General features: G+C 44.9%; 1 protein-coding gene across 1 annotated transcript in view; it reads left to right on the plus strand.

The window, feature by feature from the left end:
• ACE (angiotensin I converting enzyme) overlaps positions 1–13,658 on the plus strand; it is a 74,428-nt gene that overhangs the window by 50,784 nt on the left and 9,986 nt on the right. Inside the window, exons 13-18 of the mRNA XM_079949279.1 lie at positions 4,371–4,507; positions 6,016–6,174; positions 7,080–7,167; positions 9,622–9,765; positions 10,577–10,768; positions 13,558–13,655. Of these exons, the coding sequence (XP_079805405.1) occupies positions 4,371–4,507; positions 6,016–6,174; positions 7,080–7,167; positions 9,622–9,765; positions 10,577–10,768; positions 13,558–13,655 (818 nt within the window). The remainder of the gene's footprint in view (positions 1–4,370; positions 4,508–6,015; positions 6,175–7,079; positions 7,168–9,621; positions 9,766–10,576; positions 10,769–13,557; positions 13,656–13,658) is intronic.

Raw genomic sequence — 13,658 nt, forward strand, 5'->3', positions numbered from 1 at the left:
AAATTTTTCTTCTGACCCACTTTCCTCCTCAGAACTACGACCTCTCTTTTGTTGCTTAGCAACTGGTCTCTGGCTAATTCCACTTTCTTGAGAGCTCTTATCTGAACTTTCCTCCCCCTCAGACTCTGATTCTCTATGTTTACCTTCAGAGTCATGAAGCTCCTGAGAAGGTTCAAACCAAACCTCAGTATTGGCATGTAGTCTCTCCCAGCCACTATGTTCACAAAAATTGGCATTCCTGGAGATCACAATGCCATTTGTCCCTTCAGCAAAGCGGAAACCTTTTCCCAGCTCCTGGTAACCCACAAAAACTAACTGGTCTTAGGATCTCCCTTCTTTCTCATTTGTTTTGGAATTAATACCCAGGCTTTTGATCCAAACACATGCAAATGGTCAATTTTGGGTTTTTTCTGAAACAATTTAAAGTACGGAGTTGTACCTATTGTTTGATGAAAGAGCCTATTTTGGAGATAACAAGCGGTGAGCATGCTCTCCCCCCAATAAGACATGGGCAAATCAGCATCATCAAGCATGGCAGACATCATATTTTGTAAAGATCTGTGTTTTCGCTCTGCAACATCATTCTCCTCTGGGGAAAAAGCGTTCGTTTTTCTATGCCCAATGCCACGCTTTTGTAACCAATCACTAAAAGCATTTGACATAAATTCGCCACCTCTGTCCGTCTGAATCCTTTTGAGTTTAATGGACAGAAATCTTTCCACAGATGCCACCCAGCCTTTAAACTTAGTGAACATGTCACCCTTATTCTTCATGGGAAAAACCCAAGAGTAACGCGTGGCGTCATCCACAATTGTTAATGAAAAACGCGGTCCACCCCTGCTTACAGCAAATGGACAAATTACGTCCATGTGAACCAGTTGTAGCGGTGACTCACTAACTCTGTCACTTCTGGGGTAAGAGACTCTGTGGGTTTTAACCTTTTTACAAACATTACAATCAAGGTACTTGTTACAACTCTTTAAATTACCCCCATCAGCCAATTCAGACATTTTTAGTACACTTTTCCAGCCAGCATGCCCCATTTTCCTATGCAATAAGTGCACACAGTTGTCATGTATAGCTTTGTTATTCACTGCAGGCTGAGATTTACTGACTACTGCTGCAACTTGAGATCCTGCTTTAAGCCAAAACAAGCCTCCCTCTGACTTAGCAGTGCCTAAAATCTCACCAGCCTTCTTAATAATGCAACTGTCTCCTTCAAAATACACTTTAAACCCAGCTTTTAGCAAACAATCTACAGACATCAGATTGCTCCTTAATGAAGGCACACAAAGTACATTTTGCAGGCATTCACGAAAACAAGGAACAAAAACTGCACCCCCCCCCCGAAATCACTTCGGAAGTACTTCCGTCTGCTAGGGCCACCTGGCTGCGAAGTGCTGAGTTCTTGGAAACAAACAATTCATCTGAATTTACGATGTGCCGAGACGCTCCCGAATCGACCACCCAGACAGCTTGTTTCTCATCAGCAATCTTGACCTCGGCGGTCACCAGCTGAGCTGACTGTTTTCGTTTGAAGAATTTCTTTTTTCGCTGCTGCTGCTGCTGCTGATCTCGTCTCTGCTCTTGCACCGGCCACTGAGACTTGACCAACTCCAGACATTGTCGTTTTAGATGCGCTGAAGACCCACATCGGAAACAACGCCTAACAGCAAACACTGACTCCTCACCGGTACGCTGCTTTTGCTTCACCTCTGGCACGGCATAAGAACTCCTTCCAAACCGCCCACCTGTAGAAGCCTCTGCAGCAAACGACCTTTCTTGCCTCTTCTGCCATTCTTCAATCAAACGTCCAGTAACGTAACTGACTGATAAATCATGCTCCTGTATGCCTTCTAGAGACAAAACTAAATTATCCCAGCTTTCCGGGAGAGAACTCAAAATAATAGCCACCTTCTCCTGCTGGTCTAACACACCGTCTCTTTCCTGTAGCGCAGCAAACTTTAACTGTAAACTGTGTAGGTGTTCCTGCATTGTAACCCCAGGCTGTAACATTGCCTTGTACAATGCCTTGTGAATGAACAGCTTGGAAACCGCTGTCTCACGCACATGAAGTTCTTTAAGTGCTTGCCACACACCTCTAGCTGTCTGGATTCCCCTCACATACGGCAACTGGGAATCTTCCAGCCCCAAAACAATTGTGGCCCTTGCTCTTTGGTCTTTATCGAGGTCTTCATCATCAGGCTTCGCAGGAAACTTACTCACCACTTGCCAGAGACGATCCCTCTGCAGCACTGCCTGCATGCGTTCCGACCACAGCAAGTAATTGGAGTCATTCAGACGCTCAAAAGCCATCTGAACTGGTTGTGAGGCCATCTTGAGAGCAATGCCCCTGGAACCCGGAACCAGCTACTCACGACCACCGAGAGAGAAAACAGGAACCACAGCACCCAGCACTCACACGCTGCAGCTGTTGTCCTTGTGTCCACTGCGCCACCAGCTCACAACAGTTAGGAACCAGCCAGTGTCCATCTGCTGCACCAACAGGAACAACTTCTGGAACTACTGGAACCAACACCGTTGATGCTGACACCACCACAACTCAGGCTGGCAGCACAATACCCATAACCTCATGGAACTTTGAAGTGTCAGGCATAGCTCTAATGGCTTTAGCCCAAACATAGAATAGTTTTCCTGCACAGCGAAGAAGCTAGTTGAGGTGGAAATGACTAGTCAGCTAGACTCAGAATAACTATTTACAGGATTTATTAAAAGGAAAAAGAAACCAGCAGAGTCTCTGCATACAAAACAAAGTAAAATAAATCCTCTCTCTCTCTCTCTCTCTCTCTCTCTCTCTCTCTACCATACACAGCACTCCTACTCCTAACACACCTAACACAAACTGTGCTAGCATTCCTAGATAACAGAGTTGAGTGCTGGTCGTTAACCAATCAGAGTAAGTAGTTTCTAGGTCAAGCAGACCTTGGCTTTCTGCCAAGAGTAAATTGACACTGCCTTGAGTTAATTGTGTGAAGCCAGAATCTGTAAGTTTTCATGAGAATCAATTAACAGAAACTGAACAAAAGTTTCCAAGGCACAAAGTCACGGGGGGGGGGGGAGGCCTGTAGGAGGGTGGTTTCACTATGACCCTGGTGCTTGGGCATAACGGTAGCAGGTGTCCAAAGAAAAAAGAGGTGGTACTAGATGACCACCTCATTGCTTGGCTTTGCCATTGGACCAGGGCAATTATAATCCACAAGGGGGCACTCAGCTTGTTTTATATTTTGCAGCGGAACATAGGAATGGAAGTGGCAATCTCTTACATAAACAGGGGGACAACACAGGACATCTGACTGGGAAGAAATGGCTGATGCAACTGGAATACGGAGTGGTTTTTGTCTTGTTTGTCTATGGGAGGAGGAGGACTGTGAGAGCCCTGGTGAACAACTGACTTCACTGCAGGATGGCTTTTAGGGAGACCAGGAATAGGGAGATAGCAGGCTGTACTTTCCTTCTAGCATTGATAAACCACAAGTATTGATCCTTAAAGCACCTGCTGTTTTGCCTCTGGGCTGGCACTTGGTAGGGCAGGAGCCAGGCAGCAGCCTTTTTGAGGTTGAGATTTGGCTAGCGAACTGCTGACTTCACTTTTGCTGTTAAGGGGTATCGACCCCCTTCGTCAAGACCGGGTGATACGTCTACTGATAAGGGGGAGTGCATCCCTTATCAAAGCAGTGGGAGGCCAGCTGTTATGTCTCTCTGCTGATGAGGAGTGCAACCCTTGTCAGCATCGTGAGATGGCTCTCCAACCAATGGAGTTCCATGCTCCTGATGTAACAGATGAATTGGAAGGTGGGATGAGTTGCCGCCTGGTGAATTGGCTGAGCAGCGGATTCTAGAATGCGGGCATCTCCACCTGTGTGCTCATTTTAACTTCCCAATGAGCAAAGGTAGATGCTCAGCTAGTACTTACCTACCACTCACCTGCTGGCTTCTCCTAACATTTCTCTTTAAGGGGACGGGGACGCCAGGGAATGAAAATGCCTCAGGTGAGTCTTCAGAATTAACAGGTCTCAGCCCTGGAGTGTGTTTTAAGTGATAGGGTTTGTCCTAGAAGTGTGAACTATAATATTAAGAAGGATAGGTCCCCTGAGCATGTTCAGAATGCCTTGTCTTCATCCATGAGTAATCATAGCCAATAAATGCACATCATAGGTAGGGAAAGGTGTTCTGATTCCATCAGAGAATGTAAAATTTCTGCAGGAACCTGGGACTTGTCTCTTTAGAAATTAGGTACTGGGAGTTAACATGCTAGACTAAAAGAAAGAAAGACAGACAGGGAGGTGAGTTAATTTCCCTACTTTCCCCAGCTTTTTGTTTCTCCCTCCCCTCCCTTTAACCTTTTCCAGATAAAATAACTGATGAAAACGAGGCTAAAACATTCCTGGCGGACTACAACAGCACAGCCGAAGTGGTATGGAATTCTTACACAGAGGCTTCTTGGACATACAACACCAACATCACGGAGCCCAACAGACAGATGATGGTAGGAAAACCAGCAGAGTGTGGTAGGGTCAGTGGTGGTGGTGGGGAACTCAGTTCAATTCACATTTAAAGGGGAAGCTACCCAATGTCCTATATACCTGAAGGAGCGTCTCCACCCCCATCATTCAGCCCGGACACTGAGATCCAGCGCCGAGGGCCTTCTGGTGGTTCCCTCACTGTGAGAAGCCAAGTTACAGGGAACCAGGCAGAGGGCCTTCTTGGTAGTGGCGCCCGCCCTGTGGAACGCCCTCCCTTCAAATGTGAAGGAAATAAGAAGCTATCTTCTCTTTAAAAGACATCCCTGTTTAGGGAAGTTTTTAATGTTTGATGCTGTATTGTTTTTAACACTCGATTGGAAGCCGCCCAGAGTGGCTGGGGAAACTCAGCTAGATGGGTGGGGTATAAATAATAAATTATTATTATTACTATTATTACTATTATTACTATTATATATTATTAATTCACGCTTTCTGAAATGATATGTGAACCGAAACACAGCCACCTTTCGAAATGCAGCCACCTCCGAATTTTGCAACAGAGTTCTGTAGCTAAGTAGTATGCATTATGTGCATATGAAGATGCATATAAATTAGTGAAATGGCTTTGAAAAACATGTATGTGTTAGGGGAAATTGCATACAATTTATCCTGTTTATAACAGGATAAATTTGAACAAAAATGCTGATGAGTTTTCATGAGGACTTCTTTTCTAATAAAAAATAAAACATCAGAAACGGATGTGCAAACATAGAGAAATAAACAGAAACTGACAGATCTGTGAAACCCTAAATTGTGGAGTTAGTGTTGTTTGCCCTGAGCCCAAGGGAATGCTGCCTTGGGTTCCTTCACGAGGAAGGGTGGGAAATAAATTTTATCATCATCAATAATCCAGAATGTGGCAGCTAGACTGGTGACTGGAGGCAGCCACAGAGACTGTATAACTCCGGTCCTGAAAGACCTACATTGGCTCCCGGTACGTTTCTGAGCACAATTCAAAGTGCTGGTGCTGACCTTGAAAGCCCTAAATGGCCTCGGCCCAGTATACCTGAAGGAGCGTCTCCACCTCCATTGTTCTACTCCAACACTGAGGTCCAATGCCAAGGGCCTTTGCGAGAAGCAAAGCTAAAGCGAACCAGGCAGAGGACCTTTTCAGTAGCGGCGCCCGCCCTGTGGAACACCCTCCCATCAGATGTTAAAGACATAAACAACCACCTGACATTTAGAAGACATCTGAAGGCAGCCCTGTTCAGGGAAGTTTTTAACGTGTGACATTTTAATGTATTTTTAATCTTTGTTGGAAGCCGCCCAGAGTGGCTGGGGAAGCCCAGCCAGATGGGCGGTGTACAAATAATAAATTGTTGTTGTTGTTGTTGTTGTTGTTGTTGTTAATAGGGGCGACTAGACAGTTGTGGGAGTGCTGGAGTTAGAGAATGAGCTTGTCCTTTCCCCCTCTGTGATACAAGTGTGCTGGCTAATGCCCCTCCCTCTCTCTCCCATATGTGCCTTGCAGTTGCAAAAGAACATGGAAATGTCAAACCACACCCTGCAGTATGGCCTTCGGGCTCGGATGTTTGACCCCACTGATTTCCAAGACCCCACTATAAAACGTATCCTGAAGAAACTGAGTGACATAGAGCGGGCAGCCCTACCTGACGCACAGCTGAGGGAGGTGAGAGCGAACCATAGAGTTGTAGAATTGCAGAGTTGGAAGGGGCCTCATGGATCATCTGGTCCAACCCCCCGCAATGCAGGAATCTCAGCTCGACAGATGACTGCTCAACCTCTGCTTTAAAACCTTCATTCCAGCCTTGTTCCTGATGTAGATCTTCACTCACCCCTTCTTCCCTGGCGGGGAGATAGGGGTGCCATCTTGTGGTTCACACCAGGTGCCGAAATGTATTGGGCCCAGGACATAGCAGATCAGTTATGGAACTTCCTGTCCATGGAGACCTACAGAATTGCCCTGTTCTTCGCTTTCAGGGAAGCTCTTGGGGGTTTCCATCTGGTAGAGGTTTAAGGTGGAAGGAGTGGTGTTATTATCCTGACTTGGGTGCTCTTCATGTATTTCCTTAATGATGATGTTTGTATGGGACGTTTTATGGGTGTTTTTTAATTGCAGGCTGTTTGGGGACTTGTTGAAAACAGAACTTGAAAACCTGGAATAAATAAATAATGTGTAGTTAAGTCCCCAAGGGACAGTTCTGTAATGAGGCCCTAGATCCTTGGAATTGAATGTGTTGAAAATTAAGCTGGAGACATAAATAAAGACCATTCTAAGAGGCAGGCAAGCACAGGGCACCAGAATATGAGCACACTTGTGTTTGATTGCTTGCACAAATTCAGCATAGCAGAGCTCATCCAGCATGTTGGCACAAGTATTTGTCTGGGGAATGAAAGCAGGAAGCAGATGCATGATCAAGCCATAACAATAAAATATTTCTGTTCAATTCAAATGCATATAATAATACAGTTTCCTCCAATAGTCCTTGGATCTTGTTGTCAGGCAAATGATGGCGAGGCGACGAGCCCATATTTTACCTCCTAAGCAAATGAATCCTTTTTTTTTTCTTTCAGTATAATCAGCTCCTCTCAGACATGGAGACAATTTACAGCGTAGCCAAAGCCTGTACTGGAAACACAAGTTGCAAGTCCCTGGATCCTGGTAAGCCATTTATACATCTCCTGGCTGAGAGGAATCATCATCATCAATCTTTATTACGGTCCAGAGACCCAACAAATCATTACAAAGCAATACACAATTCATGCAGCTTACCTCCAGGTTAAACAAGCATTTTGTTTAGAATATAGGGCTCATTTGATCTTGCAACCACCAATAAAAACTTTGCCACTGCTAATGTTCTAACATTTGTCCAGTCTTCCAGTAGGAACCTGACATAGTGAGCCTCTGATTTTCCCGGGAAAGGGACCAGCAAGGGTAATATCAGTTCAGCCCTGGCTTGCTCATATTTTGCACAGTGCAACAAAATGTTTTATGAAATCGATGTCTTGAGCACACGAGCAAAGTCTGTCCTGGTAGGGAACTCCTCTCAACCTGCCATCCAACACTGCAGAAGGAAAGACATCTAGTCTGGCTTTGGTGAAAAGCCTTCGGTAGTTTGGTACTGTCAGGTTTTTAATGTAAGATGTTAACTTAAAGACATACCCATATTGAACTCCTACTGCCAGCGGACTACAGACTGCGTGTGATCGTGATCGCAAGTCACTGTGTGCATTATCCCATAATCTTTGCTTTAGCATCTTTTGGGCGCCTTCATAACCCAGGTAATACAGTTGGGAGGGAGACAGACCAATAGAGGTGGCTTTTTGAGCCATAGGAACCATCTCCCACCACATTTCCCAGCGGCCATGAAAACATACCGGACAAGATAACTTTGTCAGCCTGAGAAGTAGAGCTGGGCAAATTCTATCAGGACTTAGTTTTCGTAGAAAAATAAGAAGAAGGTGCTTTTGAGTATGCACGGAGTGGCTTTCCCACACCATCGTGTAATCAACAACCAACCTCCACATATCTGGGGGAAAATATGTTGCAACTTCTGAGTAGTTTTGATAGCCCCATAATGTTTTGACGTAGAAGTCAATACCTACTAAGAAGTCATAATGATGTAAGAGGAGCCGTGCTGGATCAGACTCATGGTCCGTCTAGCCTAGCATCCTGTTCCCACAGTGGCCAACTAGGTGCCTATGAGAAACCTATGAGAAACTCGGAGTCCAGTGTGAATTTCATGCTCTTTATTCAGCTCATAGTAGCAATGAATGAAACTTTCTCCAAAACGTCTAGCTATATATACATTATTTACACAATGGGCCCCATGTGATTGGCTAATTCTGGGCTGCTGCTGTAGGCCAATCAGGTTGTAGATTCACCTCCTCCAGAAGCCTGATTGACTGCTCCTGCAGGCCAATCTGGTTGCTGATTCACTTAATCCAGGAGCCTGATTGGCTGCTCCTGCAGCCAATCAGGTCACTGATTCACTTCTACCTGGAGCTGGATTGGGTGGCTCCTGTTGACCAATCAGACTGCTGCATTCTGGGTCCTATTATTCTAGGATTTAGCTCAGTACATAACATAGTATTCCAAGGCACATTGCCTCTGATACATCATTGGAGAAGACTCTCTTGATGCTTTAGTTGAGATTCCTGCATTGCAGAGGGGTTGGACAAGATGACCCTCAGGGTCCCTTTCGATGGTACAATTCTGTGATACACATCGTGACAAGTAGCCAATGGTAGTTTTATCCTCCATGGTTTTGTCTAATCCCCTTTTAAAGATAACCAGGTTGGTGGTCATCACCACATTTCTGTGGAAGCAAATTCCATTGTTTTATTATATAATGTGTGGTCTGTCTTGAATATCTCAGCCATGAGCTTCATTCAAGTCCTGTGGATTTTAGCAAAGCATGAGAAGTAGTGGGGCGAAACAGCCTTGTTCCTGCCATTAAACTATATGAGGCACATGAAGTTCATGAGAGCAGCCTGGGTGTGATGAACATAGATAAAAGAGAGGGGGACGTGGTTTGATAAAGAGTAGAACCAGGGCTTTTTTTTCAGCCAGAACTCACCGGAATTCAGTTCCGGCACCTCTCAGGTGGGTGCCATTTCCATCATAAGAGAACAAGTGAGGCGTTCATTCATGGTGAACTCCAACACCTCTTTTTCTAGAAAAATAGCACTGAGTAGAACAGGCTATGAAACACGTTATGTCGGAAGGAAAATCTCTGTGGCGCAGGTGGGCTTTGAGAAAAGATATGAAGGGAGGTAGAGGGTGTGGCTCCACAGTTAAAGAAGTGTACCATGTTTGTTTGGAGAGAACATAATGGAAGCTCAATAGGTAAGCCTGCACACAGTGCTGGGTTTAGGGCAGTGCGGGCCAAGGGGGCGCAAAACTGAGAAGATCCATAACTGAGAAAATCCATCAGGGCCGCTGAGTTTTGGCCTTGCTCAGAGGCGCCATATTACCAGAGTATTACCAAAGTCCACCCCTGCTGCACAGTGCAGAGGGAGCAAAGGCTGGCCAAAGGAGAGAGATATACACATTACAGCACGTATGGTGCATAGTCTCATACCTAATTCTCGCTTGTCTTGGCTCTTTGTTTAGAACTCACGGACATCATGGCTCACTCAAGAGACTACAACGAGCTCCTCAATGCCTGGAAAGGCTGGCGGGATGTATCAGGGAAGAAAATCCGAACCATGTACCAGAAATACGTAGAGCTGAGCAATACGGCTGCCATATTGAACGGTAAGCGTGTTTTGCGGTGCTGACTGCTCCAACAAAGGGAAAAGTGGGTTGTAAGGGCAGAGGATGACTCTTACGAATGCGGAACCCAGACTGTTTGAGGTGAGCCTCAAAAGTCAATGCAGACTTGGAAGCATTGTAGTCTTTTCTTTGTAAGTTGCTCTGAGTTGCCCGTGGCAAAAAAAAGCGACTAATAAGAATAATAGCAGAAAGTGTCCCTCAGTGGAAAGCCTACCTTGCCATCAGTAACTGAAGCTTTCTAGCAAAGTCCACTGGTCTAACCACCAGAACAAAGGCATGCACTGTTTTGCTTCATTGTTGTTGTTGTTGTTTAAACTACAGAGCACTCAAGAGCAAGGCAGATAGATGCAGATGTCCACAAAGTTTACGTACTCTGTTCCCATGGCAGAATGTCAGACTTGGGAAGGGGGAGCTGGAGCCTTGTAATACTTCAAATGAGGAACTTAGAAAGGATATTCCCTGCTATAGGCTTGCAACATTGTGGTTTGGGGCACCTGGCCAAACCTACCATCAAGCAGCATGAAACATCTGCCTTAGACAAGCAGATTTTTTGGTTTCATGGTGAAAGAGTAGCAAGCTATTCATGATTTCATTTATTATGGTTGTATTTTCACTGCCAGGCAGGGGAGAAGGGCTTTTAAGATGTTCTGCCTCAGATGCCCAAATAACTAGGTCTGCCTTGGCTTTGGGGGAGGGTGTCACTTGGTGCTCCACCGCAGGCAGTAACACCAGCCCTGGGGACACAACTGGAGAAGATGAAGAAGGGCTTCTATGTTCTCATGTTCATGTGCAGGTCATTCTGACAATGGTGCTTTCTGGAGATCCCTGTATGAAACACCGGATTTGGAAGATGTTCTGGAGAAAATCTGGGAAGAGCTTCAACCATTGTACCTCAATCTGCATGCTTATGTGCGCCGGGCTCTCTACAAGAAGTATGGTGAAGGTCACATCAACCTCAGGGGCCCTATCCCAGCTCATTTGCTAGGTAAGCCTTTCCACGCCAAACTCCTGAGCCAGAAGACAATATTGGGCAACTCCCCATTGTCTCTGTGGTTCTGGAGGCCTACTCCATGGTTGCTTTTCCTTGTATCAGGCCATGTCTAGTGTCTAGGTTTTTAGGATTAAGGATTTTGTAGGCGGTCTGCAGCATATTTTGCCAAATGCACATTTGTTGAGCATAGCATATAGTGGCTCTTAGGTCAAGAAAAATAATATGTTCCTTACACATGGAGAAAAGTTATGAAGAGAGGGAAAATATAATCAATGAATGCTGTGATGCTATTAATTCACCTAACCTAGTAGTCAGCTTGTCTGGCTATTATAAGGTTGCCTTAAAATGCTTACAGTGTTAAAATGCTTCTTCTTCTCCTCCTCCTCCTTCTCCTTCTCCTTCTTCTTCTCCTTCTTCTTCTTCTTTAATATTTATACCCCCCACATCTGGATGGGGGAAAGGCTGAGTTGCAAATAAATTCAGGGGAATTAGGAGGAAAGAAGAAATAGTGACGTTTTCCAAAAGTCAGACACTGTAGGCCAGGTGTTGGAATGAGCAATCTGGAACTAGGTGTATAGGACATAAAGTGGCAATGAAGGATTACCAAAATTGTTAAGAGCTGCTATCTATAGCATCACAGAAGTTCAGGAAGAATTGAGAAACTGTCAGGTATCAAAACTGCAAAGGCTATCAAGAAATTGGGTTCAGGATGGGACATGACTAAAAGCTGCGGCCTTAGAGAAGACATGGAGACAGGAGATGGAAAAAATACTTTGAGTGACCAAAATTGGGGTCTTTAACAGACATGCTAAGACATAAAAAGGGAGAAGTTGACTAGTTTTGGACCCTCAGCAAGACTCCAGGGGGCATGGGCTAAGGTGAGATCATGAAAGGAGGTTTTATATGACATCAAAAATAAGGATTGTCCAGTCATAATGCCTAAAATTCAGATGTCATAATGACTTATCTCGTTTTTGAAACTATAAGAGGTATGCCTCAACCTCATGAAAGGTCTTCTCTTCTCTTCTGACTGAGAGGTCCCACTTTCAGAGGTGACAAATGTCTATTCTGCTTTAATATCGTGATCGTTTAAGCTCTGGCAGTGTGTGGGAAGGTTCATTTTTCTTGCTAAATAATAAACTAAACAATATAATAAACTAAATCATTTCTTGCTAAATAATAAATGCCTTTACAGTGGTACCTCGGGTTAAGTACTTAATTCGTTCCGGAGGTCCGTTCTTAACCTGAAACTGTTCTTAACCTGAAGCACCACTTTAGCTAATGGGGCCTCCTGCTGCTGCCGTGCCACCGGAGCACAATTTCTGTTCTCATCCTGAAGCAAAGTTCTTAACCTGAAGCACTATTTCTGGGTTAGCGGAATCTGTAACCTGAAGCATATGTAACCTGAGGTACCACTGTATATACATTTGTCTGTGTTCCGTATTTACCCTGGTCCAGTTGATGTGCCTGCTATTCCACTCACCTCCAGCTTGCAGGAGTTGCTGGGTCTGCTTTTTTAAGCGCTATAGCCTCTTTGCAGTTCTTGAATAATCAGTAAACAAAACAGACAGGTTCTTTCAGTGGAAGCAGACAAAACTAACACTTCAATGCTATTCACTGGCCTCTAATTCTCTGTAGATGTCACCACCGAGACAGCCAATGATGCATTTAGTAGCTCTTTAGGAAGCATAAGACGGCGCCTTGAAGGCTGCTGCATAATGACTCTTGAAGAAGATATGCAGAAATGGAGTTAGAGCTGTTCTGCACAGCTAGACAAAATATGACCTGGTTTCACTACTTTTCCTTTACTTCTGTAAGCTCTGATGGAGTATGATCGCCAACCCGCATTGTGGATGGAGGGGGAAGTCTTGTTTAGCGTGGACAGAGTGATGACCCACTGTTCCCATTTGCACTCTCCCCGCCCCCCACAAAAAAAACCCTTGATGGTTTGTGTGCTCGAGCACAGGAATGGGGAACAAGTAGCCTCTAAGGGTTTTTGTATTTTTATTTTATTTTTAAAAAATGAACGAAACAATTGCTGGGGGGAAAGAGTGAGTTGTCTTGCTACTGCTAACACTTTCATGAATATTCAAGAGATGTCTGTAACATTTCCAGAAGCACTTTCTATATGGCAACGGTAATAAGCACTGGGTGCACTTTCTGGGATGACACCTTATCACATTTCTCCCAGGTGCAAAACATAGCACTCTGAGCGGTTCACAGAATGTGATATTCCTCTAACTGAAGCCCAACTTTGAGAGAAGACATGGGAAGCAAAAAATGCACTTCTCGATCAAGTGGAAAGACCATTATTATACACATTGTACCTCTAATATAGTGGGAGCCTGTGTGGTGTAGTGGTTAAGAGCGACAGACTCGTGATCTGGTGAACCGGGTTTGGGTCTCCGCTCCTCCACATGCAGCTGCTGGGTGACCTCGGGCTAGTCGCACTTCTCTGAAGTCTCTCAGCCCCACTCACCTCACAGAGTGTTTGTTGTGGAGGAGGAAGGGAAAGGAGAATGTTGGCCACTTTGAGACTCCTTCGGGTAGTGATAAAGCGGGATATCAAATCCAAACTCTTCTTCTTTAGAAAAGGGAAGGAAGATATTGGAGAACAAAGTTATTGATTGTCTAGTGGGGGCTCCATCCATATGAATTCAAATTGAAGCACCCAGCCCTTCTTCCCTCAGAAAGTGGATGTTGGATCTAGTTGTTGTGCTATCCTTGGGTGGGGGGCTCCATTGTCCCCTACCTACGCATTAACTCTATTTTCTGTTTCCTAGGAAACATGTGGGCACAATCATGGTCAAACATCTTTGAACTCGTCATGCCCTACCCCAACGCGATCAAAGTAGATGCAACACCTGCCATGAAAAGCCAGGTT

This window comes from Podarcis cretensis, assembly GCF_951804945.1.
Source record: "Podarcis cretensis genome assembly, chromosome: 13".
NCBI lineage: Eukaryota > Metazoa > Chordata > Lepidosauria > Squamata > Lacertidae > Podarcis > Podarcis cretensis.